General features: G+C 54.4%; 1 protein-coding gene across 1 annotated transcript in view; it reads right to left on the reverse strand.

The window, feature by feature from the left end:
- Positions 1-21,197, reverse strand: part of LOC123356208 (sodium channel protein type 4 subunit alpha-like) — a 144,228-nt gene that overhangs the window by 15,101 nt on the left and 107,930 nt on the right. Inside the window, exons 17-19 of the mRNA XM_044999200.1 lie at positions 7,782-7,911; positions 5,924-6,078; positions 2,855-3,028 (exon numbers count right to left, since the gene is read on the reverse strand). Coding sequence (XP_044855135.1) covers positions 2,855-3,028; positions 5,924-6,078; positions 7,782-7,911 — 459 coding nt within the window. The remainder of the gene's footprint in view (positions 1-2,854; positions 3,029-5,923; positions 6,079-7,781; positions 7,912-21,197) is intronic.

Consider the following 21,197-nt stretch of genomic DNA (forward strand, 5'->3'; position numbering starts at 1 on the left):
GGGGCCCTGCCCCCACTCCGCCTCTTCCCCCAGGCCCCGCCCCCACCCTGCCTCTTCCCCTGAGGCCCTGCCCCCACCCCGCCTCTTCCCCGGGGCCCCTCCCCCACTCCGCCTCTTCCCCGGGGCCCCTCCCCCATTCCGCCTCTTCCCCGGGGCCCCTCCCCCACTCCACCTCTTCCCCCAGGCTCCGTCCGACTCAGCCTCTTCCCTGGGGCCCCGTCCCCACCCCGCCTCTTCCCTGGGGCCCCGTCCCCACCCCACCTCTTCCCCCAGGCCCCTCCCCCTCTCCGCCTCTTCCCCTGAGGCCCTGCCCCACTCAGCCTCTTCCCCCAGGCCCCGTCCCCACTCCGCCTCTTCCCCCAGGCCCCTCCCCCACCCCGCCTCTTCCCCTGAGGCCCCGTCCCCACTCCGCCTCTTCCCCTGAGGCCCTGCCCCACTCAGCCTCTTCCCCCAGGCCCCGTCCCCACTCCGCCTCTTCCCCCAGGCCCCGTCCCCACTCAGCCTCTTCCCCGGGGCCCCGTCCCCACTCCGCCTCTTCCCCCAGGCCCCGTCCCCACCCCGCCTCTTCTCCAGGGCCCCGTCCCCACCCCGCCTCTTCCCCGGGGCCCTGTCCCCACTCCGCCTCTTCCCCCAGGCCCTGCCCCCACGCCGCCTCTGCCCCGGGGCCCGTCCCCACTCCGCCTCTTCCCCTGAGGCCCCGTCCCCACTCCGCCTCTTCCCCTGAGGCCCTGCCCCACTCCACCTCTTCCCCCAGGCCCCGTCCCCACTCCGCCTCTTCCCCCAGGCCCCGTCCCCACTCAGCCTCTTCCCCGGGGCCCCGTCCCCACTCAGCCTCTTCCCCGTGGCCCCGTCCCCACCCCGCCTCTTCTCCCGGGCCCCGTCCCCACCCCGCCTCTTCCCCCAGGCCCTGTCCCCACCCCGCCTCTTCCCCCAGGCCCTGTCCCCACTCCGCCTCTTCCCCCAGGCCCTGCCCCCACTCCGCCTCTTCCCCGGGGCCCGTCCCCACTCCGCCTCTTCCCCTGAGGCCCCGTCCCCACCCCGCCTCTTCCCCCAGGCCCCTCCCACTCCGCCTCTTCCCCCAGGCCCCGTCCCCACCCTGCCTCTTCCCCTGAGGCCCCGTCCCCACCCCGCCTCTTCCCCGGGGCCCCGTCCCCACCCCGCCTCTTCCCCTGAGGCCCCGTCCCCACCCCGCCTCTTCCCCTGAGGCCCCGTCCCCACCCCGCCTCTTCCCCGGGGCCCCGTCCCCACTCCGCCTCTTCCCCTGAGGCCCCGTCCCCACCCCGCCTCTTCCCCCAGGCCCCGTCCCCACCCCGCCTCTTCCCCTGAGGCTCCCCCACCTGCTGCTTGCTCCTCTCCTTTCCTGAGCTCCCCCCTCCCCCACTGCTCGCTCTCTCCTCTCTGCCTCCACCCACTGCTCATGTCTCACTGCCCCCTCCCCAAGGCCCTGCCCCTCGTGTCTCTCTGCCTTCTCCCCTAGAAAGGCATAAGCGGTGGGCAGGGGGTGTAGGGGGAGAGGCAGAGCAGGGGCCGGAAGAGGGGCGAGGCCTCGGGCAGAGTGCAGGCAGGGCCACGGTCCGGGCACCAGTGGTGCCCCCATGTCTCGGGAGCTTCACAGGCGGTGGGCCCACAGCTGCCATTTCTTGCCCCATTTGGGGAGACCGAGCCCCTCCTACCCACTGCCCATGCCAGGCAACGAGCCTCTGAGCTGGGGCCGACAGACCCAGGCTTGCTCTGCCGTGCTACAAGCTCTGTAGATGCCACGGCCCAGGGTCTGGCACCTCGGGAGGGCTTCACACTCCAAGCCCTGGCCTCAGCTGCAGCTTCAGTGCTGGGCTTTGTGGGGAAGAAAGGGGGCCAGTGCTGGGGAGGGGGAGAAGGGGGGTCAGTGCTGGCGATGCAAGGGGGGGTCAGTTCTGGGTTTGGGGGAAAGGGGGTCAGTGCTGGGGTAGGGAGGAGAAGGGCGGTCAGTGCTGGGGTTGGGGATAGAAGGGGGTCAGTGCTGGGTTTGGGGGAGAAGGGGGGGTCAGTGCTGGATTTGGGGGGAGAAGAGGGGTCAGTGCTGGGGTTGGGGATAGAAGGGGGTCAGTTCTGGGTTTGGGGGAGAAGGGGGGTCAGTGCTGAGGTAGGGAGGAGAAGGGGGTCAGTGCTGGGGTTAGTGGGGAGAAGGGGGGTCAGTGCTGGGGTTTGGAGGGAGAAGAGGGGGTCAGTGCTGGGATTTGGGGGAGAAGGGGGGTCAGTGCTGGGGTTTGGGGGAAAAGGGGGGTCAGTACTGGGGTTTGGGGGGAGAAGAGGGGGTCAGTGCTGGGGTTTGGGGGAGAAGGGGGGTCAGTGCTGGGGTTTGGGGGAGAAGGGGGGTCAGTGCTGGGGTTTGGGGGTTCAAGAGGATCAGTGTTGAGGTAAAAAGGGGTTCAGTGTTGTGAGTGTCACTCTTAGAGTGGAAAGGCCTTTTCGAATGGGATGGTTTTCAGTGCTCACTCTGCATTTGCCTGCTCTCTGGATGCCTGTCCCACAGCCAGGTCCCCAAACACGGATCTGGGCCATGTCAGAGCACTATGTGCTGGAGCCACATTGGAACACTGCACCCTGGAACGCTGCTGGGAGCACCCCATCAAGCCCAGTCCCCCATCCCACTCAGCGTGGGAGCAGCCTGGGCTGTGGCCTCTTTTAGAGCCTGCATGGAGCAGAGATTCTGCATTCTCAGACTCAAATGGCCCTTGACCCAGAGATGCTACATTTCCCGTGCCCCAGAGCTACCCCTTTGCCCTTTGCTGCAGAAATATCTGCTGATTGCTAATGTAAAGCTCCAAAGCATGGAGATGCTCTTTCCTGCTCCATTGCTCGAGCAGCAACTTACATCCACGATGAGAAAATCGAGCCAGCACCAGGCGTTGGTGAAATACACCTTGAAACCATAGGCCACCCACTTGAGTAGCATCTCGAGGACAAACACGTAGGAGAAGATCTTGTCAGCGTGCTCCAGGATCGTGCGGATCACCTTCCGCTGCTCAATGTAGATGTCTTCAAAAGCCTAGAAGAGGCGCAGAGCTAGATGAGTTGGGCTTCCGTGAGATGGGCTCCCAGCAGAGGAATTCACGGCTACAGTGGGACAGGAGAGCAGCAGCCGGACTGAGGCCTTTCTCCTTTTGCTACATTTAAAGGGCTCTGATGGTTTTAAAGGGCAAAAATTTCTAAAGCACTTCAGTGACTTAGGAGCCAAAAGCCCATTTTAAAAAGTACAGACACTTAGTGCCAGATTTTGAAAGGTAGTTGGGCACCCAAAGATGCCAATGAAATCAATGGGAGATAGGCACAGAGGGCATTTGAAAATCCCACTGTGTGCCTAGTTGCATCTTTAGGCACCTAAATACCTCTGAAATTCTGAGCCCTTGGAGCCTATGTCCATTGACAGTGGCACTCCTAAGTGCCTAAATCACTTCTGAAAATTGGACATGGGCCCCTAAGTCACTTAGACACATAAGAAAATGTTACCCCCAGAGTTGCAGGGAGGAAAGTCTCAGGAATGCAAACAAGGACTGATTTTTGTAGCCCAGATGTATTCACTCCAAATATTTAAAGGGAACCAAAACCAAGCTGATCCATGACTTATTGTCTGACCAACTTCAAAACCAGCACTCAAGCACTAGGATAGCAAAGCAACCAGCTGCTAATGCTAAACCAATCAATACAATAATCTTTTCTGATGGGTGTCCCCTGACAGCCAGGGCCACAGAGCGTATGAAAAGTGATAAAACCATCCCTGTAAAATCAAGCCACCATTACGAAAAAGTTCTTCGGCAATGTTGAAGAGTGGGTGGTATTTGCCAAGGGAGAATGGGCTATATGCCCTGCAGCCCAGCCACCCGAGCAGACCCACAGTCATCTAAGACATGCTAGGGGGACGGAGCTGCAAAAGCTGTGATTTGTCTCTGACACCATCTTTCAAAGAGCAGAGCCCTGGGGCAGTGGAGAGGAAGGGTGTCTCCTGGAGCTTTGGGAGTCCCTAGGAATGGCCAATTTTGGGGCCATTCGAGGCTTTTATAATCTAGGTTGCAAATCTTTGGGGATTACAGAAATCCCTTCCAAATAGGAAGAAATTAAATGAAGTTTCCCAGAGTGTGCGGGAGTTGTGAACAATCTCATTTATTCATCTAAATGAATCATTAATATTGAACATAAGAATGGCCACATTGGGTCAGACCAAAGGTCCATCTAGCCCAGTGTCCTGTCTTCCAACAGCGGCCAGTGCCAGGTGCCCCAGAGGGAATGAACAGAACAGGTCATCATCAAGTAATCCATCCCCTGTCGCCCATTCCCAGCTTCTGGCAAACAGAGGCTAGGGACACTCCCTGCCCATCCTGGCTAATAGCCATTGATGGACCTGTCCTCCATTAACTTCTCTAGTTCTTTTTTGAACCCTGTTATAGTCTTTGCCTTCACAACATCCTCTGGCAAAGAGTTCCACAGGTTGACTGTGCATTGTGTGAAAAAATACTTCCTTTTGTTTGTTTTAAACCTGCTGCCTATTCATTTCATTTGGTGACCCCTAGTTCTTGTGTTATGAGGAGTAAATGACACTTTCTTATTTACTTTCTCCACATCAGTCATGATTTTATAGACCTCAATCATATCTCCCCTTAGTATCCTCTTTTCGAAGCTGAAAAGTCCCAGTCTTATTAATCTCTCCTCATACAACAGCCGTTCCATACCCTTAATAATTTTTGTTGCCCTTTTCGGAACCTTTTCCAAGTCCAATATATCTTTTTTTGAGATGGGGCGACCACATCTGCACGCAGTATTCAAGATGTGGACATACCATGGATTTATATAAAGGCAATATGATATTTTCTGTCTTATTATCTATCCCTTTCTTAATGATTCCCAACATTCTGTTCACTTTTTTGACTGCCGCTGCGCATTGAGTGGAGGTTTTCAGAGAACTATCCACAATGACTCTAAGATCTCTCTCTTGAGTGGTAACAATTAATTTAGACCCCATCATTGTATATGTATAGTTGGAATTATGTTTTCCAATGTGCATCACTTTTTGCATTTATTAACATTGAATTTCATCTGCCATTTTGTTGCCCAGTCACCCAGTTTTGTGAGATCCTTTTGTAGCTATTCACAGTCTGCCTGGGACTTAACTATCTAGAATAATTTTTTATCATCTGCAAATTTTGCCACCTCACTGTTTACCCCTTTTTCCAGATCATTTATGAATATGTTGAATAGGACTGGGCCCAGTACAGACCCCTGGGGGACACCACTATTTACCTCTCTGCATTCTAAAAACTGACCTACCCTTTGTTCCCTACCTTTTAACCAGTTACTGCTCTATGAGAGAACCTTCCCTCTTATCCTATGACAGCTTACTTTGCTTGGGAGCCTTTGGTGAGGGACCTTGTCAAAGGCTTTCTGAAAATCTAAGTACACTATATCTACTGGATCCTCTTTGTCCACATGCTTGTTGACTCCCTCAAATAATTCTAGTAGATTGGTGAGGCATGATTTCCCTTTACAAAAACCATGTTGACTCTTCCCCAACAGGTTGTGTTCATCTGTGTGTCTGATAATTTTGTTCTTTACTATAGTTTCAACCAGTTTGCCCGTTACTGAAGTCAGTCTTACTGGCCTGAAACCTACTGATGGCATTTTACTGTTCAACATTAAGTATTTTGCCACTGATCAAAGCAAAACATCTCCAGTTGTGGTGCTTAGCCCACAGCCCCAAACTGCCTCCCCGACCTGGCCAGGTGCCCAAAGCACTGGATGCTGATCCTTTAGCTTCATATCCAATTCACCTCCTTTTAGGGAGTATCTGGTGCTGCCACAAAGCCTGCACCAGACTTTCGGTCCCACAATCCAGGGGGCTCGGTGCAGGGCACATGGGGGCTTTGGCGCGGGACCGAAACCTGTGACTCACCAGCGCTCCACTACTGAGGAGGATCATGAAGATGATAAAGGTCTCGAACCAGTTGTGCTCGACAATCTTGAAACAGGTTTTCCGAAGGTTCCACCAGATCTTCCCCTTGTTGGTTGTGATGTCGACGTAGAGGAAAGGAAAGCGCCGCACGCAGGCTGGGACGGGGGGGAGCAGAGAGGCACCTGTTAGCTCCTGAGCCACGGCATGGCACACGCAGACGCAGGGCCAGCACCCTCTCTGGGGAGCTGCAGGTGGCAGAGTCGTCTTCCGGTGCAGCGAGCCAGCCAGGTGCTGCTCTGCCAGACTGCCAGGCCTGGGTGGCCACACACCAGGGCAAGCTGGGCCTGGCAGGGCAGAGCCGGTCCAGCCTGGAGACAGGTGAATTTGACACATCTGCCAGGAACCTGCCCAGCGGGATGGACTAGGCCAGGGTGTAAAGCTGCTCACCTGGGTCAGGATGCTGTGGCATTGCCGCCTGCCCTCGCCTGGGGGCGCACCTCCTCTGGGGCATACGGCCCAAAACCATACATCCCATCACCCCCCTGCTGCCCCCCTACCCCGGCCCTCTTGGCTGCTCCTCTGACCTCTGCCCTACACCAGCCCCCACCCTCCACCCCTCATCTGCACCAGCCCCCTTGACCCCTCCCCTACACCGGTCCCCACCCCCACCCCTCCCCTGCATCAGCCCCTCTGACCCCTCCCCTGCACTAGCCCCCCGCCCCTCCCCTACACCGGTCCCCACCCCCACCCCTCCCCTGCATCAGCCCCTCTGACCCCCTCCCCTGCACTAGCGCCCCACCCCTCCCCTACACCAGCCCCCACCCTCCACCCCTCATCTGAACCAGCCCCCTTGACCCCTCCCCTACACCAGCCCCCACCCTCCACCCCTCCTCTGAACCAGCCCGATTGACCGCTCCCGTTCACTAGCGCCCCGCCCCTCCCCTACACCGGTCCCCACCCCCACCCCTCCCCTGCATCAGCCCCTCTGACCCCTCCTCTACCTGCCCCCGCCCCTCCCTAGCACCAGTTCTTTCCTCACTCCACTCCCTCTCCTGCCTCTCCTTTCTGCTCCTTAACACCAGCCCCTCCTTTTCTTCCCTCTTTCTTTCTCTGTCCCCAACAACAGCCCCTCTCCCCCTCCTCCCCCGCTTCCCCTTTGCCTTTCCCCCTCCAGGCCTTGCCTGCCCAAACCTGGTCCATGTACAGTTCCTGACCTGCTGCAGGGCCCCTGCCTCCCACCACCAGCCCTGGCTAGCGCTGGCCATGCTGCACCCTCCACCCCTGGGAAAACTCTCAATGGAGGGGGCTGGCACCCTTTGCGCCGGCGCCTGTCTCAGCCTGGGAAGCATTGTGCTTGTGAGTTCTGGGGTGGGATCTGGTGTGGTGCTGCCATGAGTTTGGGGTGGGATTCCTTGAGGGGGGGTGGGATCTCAGGGGGGTTGGGATCCCTGGGGGGCTGTGTGAATTTGGGATGGGATCCCATGGGTGTTGGGACCCCAGGGCATTGAGATCCCATGGAGCTCTGTGAGTTTGGGGTGGGAGCTGACCATGCTGGACCTTTCTCTGCTACACTGGAGAGCCCATGATGAACGATTTGTTCCCCAGGTAGGTGCTTATCGACAGGGATCGAGTGACCCCTGACCTGTCCCTTTGTTAAGCTAACTAGACTGAGCTCCTGGAGTCTGTCACTGCCGAGCTAGTTCTCTACCCGTGGCCCATTCTCTGTTGGTTTCAGGGCAGCTGTGCTGCGTTTTGCAGGCACACCTGGTGCTCTGGGATCATACCAGGACGGGGTAACCCTCCACCCTCCTGCTCCCCCGGTGCCTCTCTCCACAGGGTCACTGCGTGGCTCCCTTACCCTCAGTGAAGCACTCCTCCGGCCCCTGGCCCTCAGCAGCCTCGTCTGCAGCCTCCTCCGCCTCCACCTCTGGCGCCTTGTAATCCACAGTGCTGCACATGGATGATGTGCTGCCGCTGGACAGCGGCTTCTGTGGAGAGCAGGGACGGAGACAGACTCAGCCCAGGGCTCCAGCAGGCACCAGGGACAGAGTCACAAATAGGAGACACCCCAAATGCTGGGAGTGGCTAATGCACCAGCAACAAACGGCTTCACACATTGGAGACCAAATGCTTCCAGGGAGCAATAGAGGCCTCATCTTGGGCATGGATGGGTGTGGTTACAGCACAGGTTGGGCAGGGCTGGATTAGTGCAATTCTGAGAGACGTAGTTAAAGCCAACCTAAGCCCTTAGGTTGACAATGGAAGAACTCCTCCCTTGACCTTGCTACTGTCTCTCAAGGAGGTGGATAACTACAGCAATGGCCAAACCCCTTCTGTCTCCATAGCAAGTGGCTACACTATAGTAGCGAAGCTGCCGCAGCGCTGCTGTAGCACTTGTAGTCTAGACATACCACAATTCTATGCCCAGGCATGGCAGGTGGGCGGTGAGAAGCCCTGGCAGGGTGCACCCTGGGGTCTTGCCTCCCCAAGGCAGGGCTTGGGGAGTGGATCTGGGTGAGTGGGCTGCACCAGTGGCTCTCCATCTTTCCAGACTACTGCACCCCTTTCAGGAGTCTGATCTGTATGGTGTACCCCCAAGTTTCACCTCACTTCAAAACTATCTGCTTACAAAATGAGACATAAAAATACGAGTGTCGCAGCACACTATTACTGAAATATTGCTGACTTTCTCCTTTTTACCATGCAATTATAAAAGCGATTGGAATATAAATATTGCGCTTACATGTCAGTGTATAGTATATAGAGCGGTATAAACACATCATTGTCTGTATGAATTTTAGTTTGTACTGACTTTGCTAGTGGTTTTCATGTTGTAAAACTAGGCAAATATTTAGATAAGTTAATGTACCCTCTGGAAGACCTCTGCGTACCCCCAGGGATAAATGTACCCCTGGTTGAGAACCACTGAGCTGCACTACGCCCAGGGGGATCAGGGAGTGGGGGTGATTGAAACTTTTGGAAACAGGAGTTTGTTAGTCCAAAAATGGCAATTTTTAAAATGAATATTTTCACCAAAAATTGTCATCTTAAATAAAAAGTTCTTGGTGAATTTTCTCAGGATGTTTTTATTCACTTTTGTTTTTAATCAACAACATGATGGAAGTGGATATTGATGTCTGCAAATGATTTTTATGTTTTGGATAAAAATTTCAATACAAATTTCTTGCAAAAAATGTGGAAACCCACAAAACTGCTGGGAACTCTGCAAAACGAAAACCACCATGAAAGACCCTCTCTGTTGCCCCCGCAGGCAGCTACAGGATCAGACTTTTTCAGTTTAAATCAAAGTGGCCACCCACTTCTGCTTCAGGTGAGATGTTACAAGTACGAATCAGGAAGCCAGAAGCTGCAGAATCAAAGGAAGGAAGCAGCACAATTCCTGGTGTGGCTTGCATCAGAGAGCTTGTCCCAGCAATGGTGGTGCAGGGGGAGAGCCGTGTCACAGCCTATGGGTGTGCTGATCATATGAAGAGAGCTCACCCCTGCAAAGGCGTTGCCACTTTTGCTGAGCTGTGTTTCTCGAGCATTTCCCAAGTTCCCAAACGCCAGCTGGTTGGGAATTTTCTAAAGAAACATTATTTTCATTGGAAAAATGGTGATTTGACAAAAGCTAAACTGTTGGTGAGAAAGGGCCAGTTTGGCTGAATCTCCCATTTAAAATTTTTTTTTTGAAAAAACAAACAAACGTTTGGAAGTGTCAAAATGTCACGTTTTGATAATTTCGAGTCAAAAACCTTGGTTTCCCAGTTTTAAAAAGTTGTCTGCTTGCAATTTTAGTTAATTTACACTAAAAGAAGGTGAAAAAAGTAAAAAAAATGGGAACATTCGAAATGAGCGAATGACACATTTCATTTGACCTTGTCTGGATTCTTTTTGGGATGATCCATGTGCAAAATTTGTCAAGATTCTGCTTTTTGTTCCAATTCAGAACAGAAACACTTCCAAAAGCTCACAAGATCTTGCAGGATGGAAAAGCCATTTCCCACCCAGCTCTATCCAAAATCTCTGAATGCTTCTCATTGCCCCGGTCCTGTCCCTGGGCTACCAACCCCACTGAAATCCCCGACAAATGCCCTTTGTTATAATTAGACCAGCAGAAACCTGGGCTCCCGGAATTCTGTTTATCTCAAATATTTCTGGCTCCACTTACTCTGAAGAGCTTTTAGGACAAAGTTCACTCCAGTGCAAAACCTGGATTCCAAATAGTTTTCACCCAGTAGAACTGACTCTGAATCTTGCCTTGGCTGGGCTCCCAGAAAGCACTCTGCAACCTCCAGTGGGTTAGCTAAGAAGAGAAAAATCTTAGCAAATCTCCAGGGATCCTCCTATTTTTATCTGTCTTTCCTGCTTCAATAGCCAGTTTTATCCAATGTGCTGAGCGGCCATGTGGTAGGTAGAGACACATCTACAGACCTGTACATTCTACACAGCAACAAGTGACCCCACGATAAGGACCTGATATGAAGGGGTATCTTGTGTGCAATTGGTAGGGCTCATCTCCCCCAAGGTCACTAGCAAATGTCAGGGCATTCAATCAATCACAGATGAGACAGAGATTCTGGAGCCAAGGGGCGCAGGCGGCGACTTATGGCCCCAAAAGTTTCAGGCATCGCTCATACTGGGCATTGTATCCACCGGGGGTGAGATACGCCAGCTGCTCTGCGTTGATTCACTGGACACTGCAGCCGACAAGGTAGCCAGTAGCCAGCCGATTTGGCCATGTTGCCCTGTGGAGCTAACATGTCCCAGTTTCTCACTGGAGTTCAGAAAGTGTGGGAAAGGAAGGAAGCAGAGGAGGATCAGAAGCGCTAGGACAGAGCTAAGCTCACCCATGCTCCCACATATGAGGGCCACACATGAGCCATTTGCCACAGGAGCTAGCCCGGCCAAGGTACATGGTAAGGTAAACAAATTGTTCCAAATGCCTGTGAAGGGATCCAGAAAGGCAAAGGAGACGCATGAGCCAGGCTGGTGAGACTGACAACAGATGCCTCCATCCCAGCCATTGCTCCAGCCAATGCTTGGAACAGCTTCTGAATGTGGGTCACTGGAATACCCCAGCTGCTCCAAACACAAGTAGAAAAAATTCCCTTCCAGCAGCCCCCAGCGCTTCCCGCTCTCCGCACTTTGCCGCCAGTAGGCAGAACCCCACATGGAGAGCTGTGGTTGGCATCACATACATGGCTTCAGAGAACGCTCGGTATTGTTCTGTTCTTCCCTTCCCTATCCCCATCGCTGGAATTCATTTTGGCTATGACCATGTCCTCTGAACTCCCCCAGTGCCTCCTGGGAGGTGTAGTACCTATGCAGACTAGCACAGAACGGAATGCTTCTTGCCCCTGTTCACTTAGGTGAGCCAGGCTCCCTGGCTCGACTTTATCTCCCTTGATGCACTACAGTCATGTGACTCCCAAGAGGCACTGCGACCATTCAAACAAATGGAAGGCTGTAGTGCATCATGGGTGGTGTAGCCTTCCCCATAGAGGAGAATGGGAGCATGAGGTATCTGAACTATACCTCCCATGAGTCACCTGCATATTTTGTTACCTTGTTGTTTATTTCCTCTCTAGACTGCTAATGAAAATGCTACAAAGACCCCATGGGAGAGCTGCCCCAGCACACTGACCCTTTCTTTAGGACCTTCTGGTCAGCTTTCAGTCCCCTGTTTGAATGGATTTTTCAAGGCAGATCCTGTGGACGCAGTATCCAATGCTTCTCCTATACTCATGTATACTTACATCACAGTTACTATCAAAAGTGTAATCAATGTATAATGCAGAATGGATGATAAGAGAGGCAACAGCCACTCCATAACTAAGGCTCCTGCAAGGTTCCCCTGTTTAGTCCCTATGATAACTTTGCCTTGGAACATGAATTTGCCTTGGAAAGTACCATATTTACTGTGAAGGCAAAGAAGAATGTTTCTGCAAAGTTTGAGAAGAATCTGTCAAGCATTTTTGAGTAACAGCCCATGAACAAATTCCCTTGGATGTGAAATAGCCATGGTAGCCTAATGTTCCCTCTGGCTCAAAAGCAGCTTATCCTGCTTGACTGAATCTGGAACTAACAGATTGTAAGTGAGAAAAGTTATTAATGATTTTCTTTGAGGTTCAATCCTGTTCCAAATGATATCAGTGGGAGTTACGGGGCTGATCCTGCTCTCGTTGTTATCAACAGGAATTTTTTTATTCCTGAGAGCTGGAGCAAGCTGTATGATCAGAATTTTCAAAAGTGGATGCTGAGGATTTTTGAAAACTTGGCCTCAGTTTAAATATTTCTAACCTTTATTTTCTTTTATTCTTCAGCTACTGTCTCTAGTTTTTAAAGTGGAACCAAACACTGTTATACTAAAAGCAGCTTAACCAAATAATGATAATAACATTTCAGGTTGAGGAGTAGGGTATGAGTTGGAGACACAAGGGGTCAAATTTTCAAACATGCCTAAGTGACTTAAGAACCTAAGAGCTATTTTCAAATCAATGGGAGTCAGGTGCCTAAATGGGACTCATTAAAAATCAGTGGGACTCAGGTTCTTAAGTGCCTAAATCACTTTTGAAAATGGATCTCAGGCTCCGAATCATGCAGATACTTTTGAAAATTTGCCCCTTTAACTGATCATGAATTGCTTGCGATTCAATGGGATTCCGACAGATCTGTTCACAGTTTGAGAAGATTTGCCAAGTATTTTCTGTGATCGTCCATCAGGTGGTTGGTTGCTCACAGGCTATCCTGATATTCACAGTAGTAGAAAGGCCAGACTGTCATATCCTGATTTCCAATAGCTTAGACCTTGCTGGAGGAAAGCGATTGAAATCAATGGGGCACAAGTGGCCACAGATGCTGTTCGATGTGAGAAAAGAGCACAGTCCATCCCCCAGTGCCCAGCTCTTTCGACTGGACACCTGCATGCAATGCTATGTGTAGAAGAGCTGAGTTAGGCATTTCTTGAGTCATTCCTTGTTTCTGTTCCCTGATTGGATGGCTTATTTTTAAACCAAGGCCCCTGGTGCGTTAGCAATACAATTCCAAAATGCGGTGCTTACATGTCTGCCACTAGGTGTCATCCTAACACAGTGGGAGAGCCCTGGACTTCGAATTAGGGCTTGTCTACACTGGAAACACATAGCTGCGTCTCCCGCGTGTGAAATCCGCACTGCCCAGGGATGCAGATATGCTGACCTCACCCCCAGTTCTTCTGATGACCTGGCGACCGCCTCTCGGGAGGTGGCTGAACGACAGTGATGGGAGACCCTTACCCATGGCAGTAGTGACTGTCTATACAACGATGATGCAGCTGTACCACTGTAGTGTTTCAGGAGCAGCCTTTTAGAGTCACAGGGGTGAAAAAGGCCAGATCACCTAGTACCTGCATAGCACAGGCCACTGACACTACCCAGCACCCGCACGCTGACCACCAACAACCAAAATGAGCCCAAAGCATCCAGGGCCGGCTCCAGGCACCAGACGAGAAAGCACGTGCCTGGGGCAGCACATTGTAAGGGGCAGCATTCTGGCCAATCTTGGGGCAGCACATTCCCGCCGCCCTGCTGGGGGGCAGGAATTAGCAATCCCCATTGCTGCCCGGGCTCCCCGGGACGCACCACTCCCCACCGCCTGCACCGGCCTCTGCCTCTCGCGCTGCTCTGAGCCTGGCCCGGCCGAGCCGCCTTTAAAGGAGTGGCTGAGCCAGCACCTCCTGCAGCCCCCGGGGGCTCTGCCTGCCCGGCTGGAAGAAGCACCCCAAGGCCGGAGGAGGGAGCCCCTCTTGCCCGGCTGTGAGCGGGCTGCAGCGCCCCGCGAGCCGCCTTGACCGCCCTCCACGCGCTCCCTGCAGCTGCCTTTTGTTTCTTTCTTCGGCAGGGCAGTCCGGCAGGCAGTAGGAGGTGTTTTTTGTTTTTTGTTTTGCTTGGGGCGGCAAAAAAGCTAGAGCCGGCCCTGAAAGCAGCACAGCCCTCAGGACTATGACGTGGCACAGGCAGAGCCCAGGAGGCACTGAGGTGCACCAGTGCCCGAGGGCAGGGGAATGACCCAGTGACCCGCCCCTCACACTGCAGGCGAAGGCGACACCCCCTGCCCCAAGCTCACTGCCAACCTACCTGGGGGGAAATTCCTGCCCCACCTCACATACAGCACTCGGTTAGACCCTGAGCTTGTGAGCTAGACTCACTGAAAGAGAGAGAATGGCTCTGGCCCGCCCCCAGAACCGGGTTTGCAATGGCGCCAGTGGTGCCAGGCCCACATCTGCTTGGCCTTCTCCCGCTGAGGCCCTGCCCAACGTTCACTCCTCTCTGCCCCCTCCTTCCCTTGACCCCCGCTCACTCCTCTCCCCAGGCCAGGCCCACAAAATGTTAATCTGGCTCTGCCCTCCCGCTCCAATGCCCTGTCTCCAGCCATGCTTTAGGAGATCACCCCCTGCCCCCAGGGTATGCTGGGGGGAGGGAGCGAAATCTCTTCCTGACCCCTGCAGATGGCCAGCTGAAGCCATGAAGCATGAGGGTTCTTTAGTTTATTGTTGGTGCCACCACCAGAATCCATCCAGAGAACTGGAGATGCAGCAAATAGCATGGAGGGAGAGAAACATGGGCACTGACCATGTTAGTGACCATTGAAGGCCACTTCCTTCAATCCTACAGCCAGGCTACGGCAGTGAGAATAGGGCCAGCCATGATTTCAAGCAGGGCCGCCCGGGGGGGCAAGTGGGGCAATTTGCCCCAGGCCCCTGCCCCGCAGGGACCCCCACGAGAGTTTTTTGGGGCCCCTGGAGCGGGGTCCTTTACTTGCTCCGAGGGCCCCGGAAAACTCTTGCGGGGCCCGGGCCCCCTGAGCTTCTTCAGCTTCCAGTCTTTGCCGGTGGGGGGGGTCCTTCTGCTCTGGGGCGGAAGGACCCCCCCCCGCCACTGAATTACCGCCGAAGCGGGACCCGCCGCCGAAGTGCAGCTGGGTCTTTGGCGGTAATTCGGCAGCAGGGGGCCCTTCCGCTCCGGGACCCGCTGCCAAAGTGCCCCGAAGACCCGCTGCGGGGGCCCCCTGCTGCCAAATTACCACCGAAGACCCGGCTGCACTTCGGCGGCGGGTCCCGCTTTGGCGGTAATTCGGTGGTGGGGGGCCCCCGCTGCGGTCTTCGGGGGACTTTGGCAGCGGGTCCCGGAGCAGAAGGACCCCCCACTGACGAATTACCGCCGAAGCGGGGGCCCCCCGCTGCCGAAGAACCCAGACCCCCTGAATCCTCTGATTTCAAGGGTGAATAACCTCCAGCTTTAGGAGGGAAGTAGCCATCCAGGGCACAGCCAGAGAAATAATGACTCAAACTGGGCGACTGAGTTTCTTAGAAGCAGTAGGAGAATCTGTTCCTTGTGTGGAGAAACAGGGAGAAAAGCTTAGTAGCGGATCACACCCATTCCTCGTAATTCCGCCACAGGGAGTTCCCAGCAGCTACCCAAGGCTGGGGCAGAGTGAGCAGCCCAGAGAGCATGCAGGCCTGGTGCACAAGTCAAAGCTAGGTCAGTGTAACCAGGGAAAAATCCACACTCCTGAGCACAGTAGCTATGTTGCCCGAACCCCAGTGGAGACGCAGCTATGGAAGAACACTTCCGGCTCCCTTCCTACCATCACTCGGGGAGGTGGAGGGGAAACCAGTGATGGAAAAACCCCTTCTATGCTACTGAGCCTTTAGGTCACATGTGGGTCATGTGAAGTCCAGCTTTTCTGTGCAATCACAAGGGCTAGAAACATACTTCTTTAAAAACGTGAAAGCAGAGACTCTCACCTAACCACCTGACTCCAGGAGCTGGCGCTTTAAGATATAAAATATTATGGGACTCCTGATAAAAATTGTGACGGTTGGCAATACTGAGTGCTGGAGGCAGAATGCCTCTTGGCGTTCCCATGTGCACACTGCTACGTCCCCTGTAGAGGCGCCGTATGCCCCTCTCCTGCTTGGCTGCTCAGCTCCGCTGCTCTGTCCCACCTCTGGGGCTCCGTGTCCACCTAAGGCAGCCTCAGTGCGGGGTCTGCAGTTCTCCCCAGCCCTTACACAAGCCACAGAAGGTGGGACAGATGTTCCCTTGCTCCTGCCCTCTTCTGCTCTCCAGACCCTGCTCCCACAGATGCACTCGGCAGACTCTAGTGGCAGTGATGAAATCCATGATGCGTCTGCCCCTGAGAACGCCTGCAGGAGAAGCAGGTGTGCACCATGGGTGTGGGCACCATGGGTGTTGTGAACTGTCTCCAATCAATTTCTCCTGCTGTCACAAGTACTATTTGAAACAGGTCATGAAGAGCCGGCTGGCTGGGGGCAGGAACCTGGCACTGGGGTTGGGGTGGGGAGGCAGGAGCAGAGAAGCAGCCCAAGGCACCTGCTAGGTGTCCCAGGCACAGCGCCTGGCAGTGAGCACTGGTCTGACAAGAGAGAAAGGAGGAGCCAGCGGTTAAGGTGTCTGCCTGGGGCTAAATCCCTGCTCCACAACAGAGCCTGGGGCAGATCACTGAGACTCTGTGTACAATAACGGCCTGCCCCACCTGGCAGGGGGTGGGGAGGGTAAAGGCATTAGAAGGCTGTGGGGTGCTAAGACCCCCTTGGCAAAGACGGGGCTGTAGACGGACTGGGCACAGGGCCTGGGGAGAGCTTTCTGGAGGGTCATGTGCAGTGGGTGTGAAGTGCTGCTCATTTCTGTGGTGGAGGCAGATTGAGTGCAGGTGGGAAGTTATTTCTGTGCATGACATTCCTCCCTTCCCCAACCAGCCACACCCGCAGCGGATTAAAGTCCACGTGCGCTAGGCAGGGGCCCTGGGCCTGGTGTCCCAGGATGGGGTCAGAATCTCAGTTTTCATTTCAAAGGAAAACTTGAACCTCAGCCCCAAGTGGAACTGCTCTGGGGACGGCTTCCTGAGTCTGCAGACAGCCTGAAGCAGTAGCTCTGAGAGGGGGGAACAGCCCTATGCATCTCCATGGAGCATTAGCACTCAGGCCCCCTGCTTATACCAGCCCAGTGTGTGTGTGTTTGGGGGGGAGGGAACCCACTGCCTCCCCACAATGGCCCTGCTGGTATAGTATCAGCAGGGCCTCATCCGCTTGGGTGGGTGAGGGCTGAGTCCTCCCTCCTCTGGGACAGCTCCCAGTCCGCCTGAGATCCGGGACACTGGGAATGGTGGGAGGTCTTGGCTGGCCCAAAGAGGAGTAGCGGTGAGACCCATGCTGGCCTATGGCTCTTCTCTGTGTGTGTTTGGGGTGAGACCGTCACTTTCCACCCCCGCCCCAAGCAAGGAAGAGACCATGAAGTGTGGGTGAGGGGCACAGAGCTTCTATCGGAGCTGCTGCCTCGTGCAGTGCCCCAGACTCCGCTCCACTCCCCCCCACGCATTTGCCCATCCATCCTGCACATGAGGGCGGGGGGCCTGTGTCTGTCAGGAAGCAGAGCCTGGGCTGGGATTTGCGGTGGCCCAGGGAGCAGCAGAGGAGACACTCTGGGGTGGTGTGTCTGGGGAGGGGCTAGGAGAAGCCACAGGGGGCATGGATCCTCCAGCACTGGTTGCAGAGTCCCTCCTAGGGACAGGCTCAGAGCGGCTCTGACAGAGCCAGGCCAGTGGGAAGGGATGTGTGGGGGACAATATGGGAAGTAGTGGGGATAGGAGGGCAGGGGCAGCACCAGGGGCATGGGCTGCAGGGACTCAGACTTCCCCAGCCCCAGAGTCACTCCCAAACCTACTGACTCCCACTGCACCTCCAGCCCCCCAGCCCCAGAGAGCCCCCCAAATCACAGAGACCCTAAGCCCCAGAGAGCCCCCAAACCTACCTCACTGCTATTTCACCCCCAGAGAGACCTCCAAACCCACTGAATCTCACTGCACCTGTATCCCCAGAGACCCCCCAGCCCCACTGAATCTCACTGCACCTGTATCCCCAGAGACCCCCCAACCCCACTGAATCTGTATCCCCAGAGACCCCCAACCCCACTGAATCTCACTGCAGCTGTATCCCCAGAGACCCCCCCAGCCCCACTGAATTTCACTGCACCTGTATCCCCGGAGACCCCCCCAGCCCCACTGAATCTCACTGCACCCCCATTTCCACATCCCCCTCAACTCACAGGATGTATTTTATTGCAATGATTGGAATGAGGCCTGCAGCCTCTGTTAAAACACACATGTGCCAATGGCTTCCTGAGTGGAAGGTTGAAGGTGCTGATGTGATGTGACGTGTTTATCAAAGAACTTGTGAATTGTCTGTACCAAGTGTGTGAAAATGTAAATTGGCCGGGTTATGACGGACTCCGCCCCCTTTTCTCCAGGCCACATTAAGCACTAGAGCCGGAGCAAGGGGGATAGTGATCCCCTGAAGAGGATTCCTTACAGAAATGGCCAGTGACTGCCACTGCCCAGCTCCTGTGGGCGGAACTTAGCCCCATCCTTTACCCTACTCCTGCCCCAGCTTGACATGTTCAAGGGGGGAGCAGCTCTGTGTGGCTCTTCCTGCCTCCATCCCCCCCAGGTTCATTCGCTTGGCATCAGACGCTGGAAGGAAACAAGCCCCAGCGTCCAGCCAGTTACAAGAGATTCCAATTCTCCAGGTGAAATCCTGGCCTCAGTGAAGTCAATGGCAAAGCTACCAGTGACTTCAGGGGGGGCTTCATCTCTGGGCCGGTGTCTGTAGGACTCTTGGCCACGGCCCAAGCGTCTCAGAAAGGCTAGCAGGAATATGGGGATCTCCCTGCTGGGTATGGCGTGTGGCTGCCAATGACAGAATCACCCAGTGGAGCATCCCTCTTTCATGGGTCTCACACGTGCCAGGGACACGCGGCAACAGCTGCACACCTGGAGCATGTCATTGCGCAGAGACTCGCCTCCCAACTCTGCAGCAGCGAACAGTCGAGGAGCAGGCTGCAAGTGAGAGACTCAGAGGAAGCGTCTCTGGTATCTGCTCCTGGGGAGCTCTTTGCACCCAGCTCCTGGCTGTGCCTACAGGATCAGCACCATGTGTAGTGCTGGCTGCAGAAACTTCACCGGAACTACAGTCCATGCAGGGCCTGTGCAAGGATATTTTGCCCCCTAGGCGAAACTTCCAGCCACTGGACCAGTAAGTGCCAAGACTGATCCAAGGGCTTGTCTACACAGCACGTTACAGCCCAGGGTGTGAATCTACAGCACACCAGTTTGCTATGCAGTGATGTCCCACGTGGATATTGCTACATGGCAGTGAATGTCCCAGAAGCCGGAGCGGCTGCAGCAGTTGCCAGGGGACGTTACTGAGCAGCAAGCTGGTGTGCTGTCGATTCCGACCCTGGCTTGCTCCACTGGACCTTCCCGAGGAGCCAAGCCCCATGTGGGACGTGGCTAATGCTACAGAGAAGCAACAACTGCACACAAACAAATGAGCACAGCCAAGGAACTGGGCAGTGATTTCGAACGTGAGCTGAAATCAAACAAAACATTTTGCTCAACCTGAAGCAATTTTTTTCAGACATTTCAGAATTGCCAGTGAACTGGAAAAATCCATGATTCACCCACCTGCACATCTCACAGCTCCGGCATAGCCAACGGAAGCCCTTCAGAGGCCTGATACAGGTGTGAAAATTCGATTGACCTAGCTATATTGCTCAGGGCTATGAATTGTGGTTAGGCTGACATTGGCATCCGATGAAGTGAGTTTTAGCCCACGAAAGCTTATGCTCAAATACATTTGTTAGTCTCTAAGGTGCCACAAGTGCTCCTCGTTCTTTATAACCACCACTGTAGATGCAGCTAGATGGGCAGAAGAATTCTTCTGTCGACCTAGCTACTGCTTCTCGGAGGTGGATTACCAACCCCTCCTGTCAACGTAGGAAGCAGCTGCACTGTGGCATGGCAGCACTGCAGCAGTGTCTCTGTAGTGTAGCCATACCCTGAGTCCAGGGCCGGCTCCAGACCCCAGCGTGCCAAGCAGGCACGTGGGGCGGCATTTCGTGGCAGGGCGGCATTTGGCTCCGGCGGACCTTCCGCAGTCATGCCTGCGGGAGGTCCACCGGAGCCCCGGGACCAGCGGACCTGCCGCAGACATGACTGCGGAGGGTCCCCTCTTCCCGCGGCTCCGCTTGAGCTCCCGCAGGCATGACTGCAGCGGGTGCGCTGGTCCCGCGGTTCGGACGGAGCTCCCGCAGGCACGCCTGCGGATGCTCCACCGGAGCCGCGGGACCACGGGACCGTCCACAGGCACTTCTGCCCCAGTCGCGGGACCGGGGAAGGGCGGTGCGGTGCGCCGCCCTGCTTGGGGCGGTGTAATTTCTAGAGCCGCCCCTGCCTAAGTCTCCAGACTGCATATGTTGTAGCTGTTCACTCTCTTGACAGGCAAACCCCTCCGTAACACTGATCAGTCCAGTAGCTTTTCTCCCTGCACTACAGATATGGTGGCCCAAATTCAGTGCTCCATGAAAGCAGTCCTTGTTATGATCTGACAGACTGGTATTTCTTGTTCAGCCAATCAAGTTTGTTTACATTTCCAGGAGATAATGCTGCCCACTTCTTGTTTACCATGTCACCTGAAAGTGAGAACAGGCATTCGCATGGCACTTTTGTAGACGATGTCACAAGATATTCACGTGCCAGATGCGCTAAAGATTCACATGTACCTTCATATTTCAACCACCATTCCAGAGGACATGCATCCATGCTGATGATGGGTTCTGCTCGATAACAATCCAAAGCAGAGCGGTCCGATGCATGTTCATTTTCATCATCTGAGTCAGATGGCACCAGCAGAGGGTTGATTTTCTTATTTGGTGGTTTGGGTTCTGTAGTTTTTGCATCAGAGTGTTGCTCGTTTAAGACTTCTAAAAGCATGTTCCACATCTCGTCCCTCTCAGTTTTAGAAGGCACTTCAGATTCTTAAACCTTGGTTCAAGTGCTGTAGCTATCTTTAGAAATCTCACATTGGTACCTTCCTTGTGTTTTGTCAAATCTGCCATGGAAGTGTTCTTAAAACGAACAACATGTCTTGGGTCATCATCCGAGACTGCTATAAAATGAAATATATGGCAGAATACAGGTAAAACAGCAGGAGACATACAATTCTCCCCCAAGGACTTGAGTCACAAATTTAATTAATGCATTATTTTTTAACGAGCATCGTCAGCATGGAAGCATATCCTCTGGAATGGTGGTTGAAGCATAAAGGGGCATACGAATGTTTAGCATATTTGGTACGTAAATACCTTGCAATGCTGGCTATAAAAGTGCCATGCAAACGCCTGTTCTCACTTTCAAGTGACATTGTGAATAAGAA

The sequence above is a fragment of the Mauremys mutica genome, chromosome 25 (assembly GCF_020497125.1).
Source record: "Mauremys mutica isolate MM-2020 ecotype Southern chromosome 25, ASM2049712v1, whole genome shotgun sequence".
Classification (NCBI taxonomy): domain Eukaryota; kingdom Metazoa; phylum Chordata; order Testudines; family Geoemydidae; genus Mauremys; species Mauremys mutica.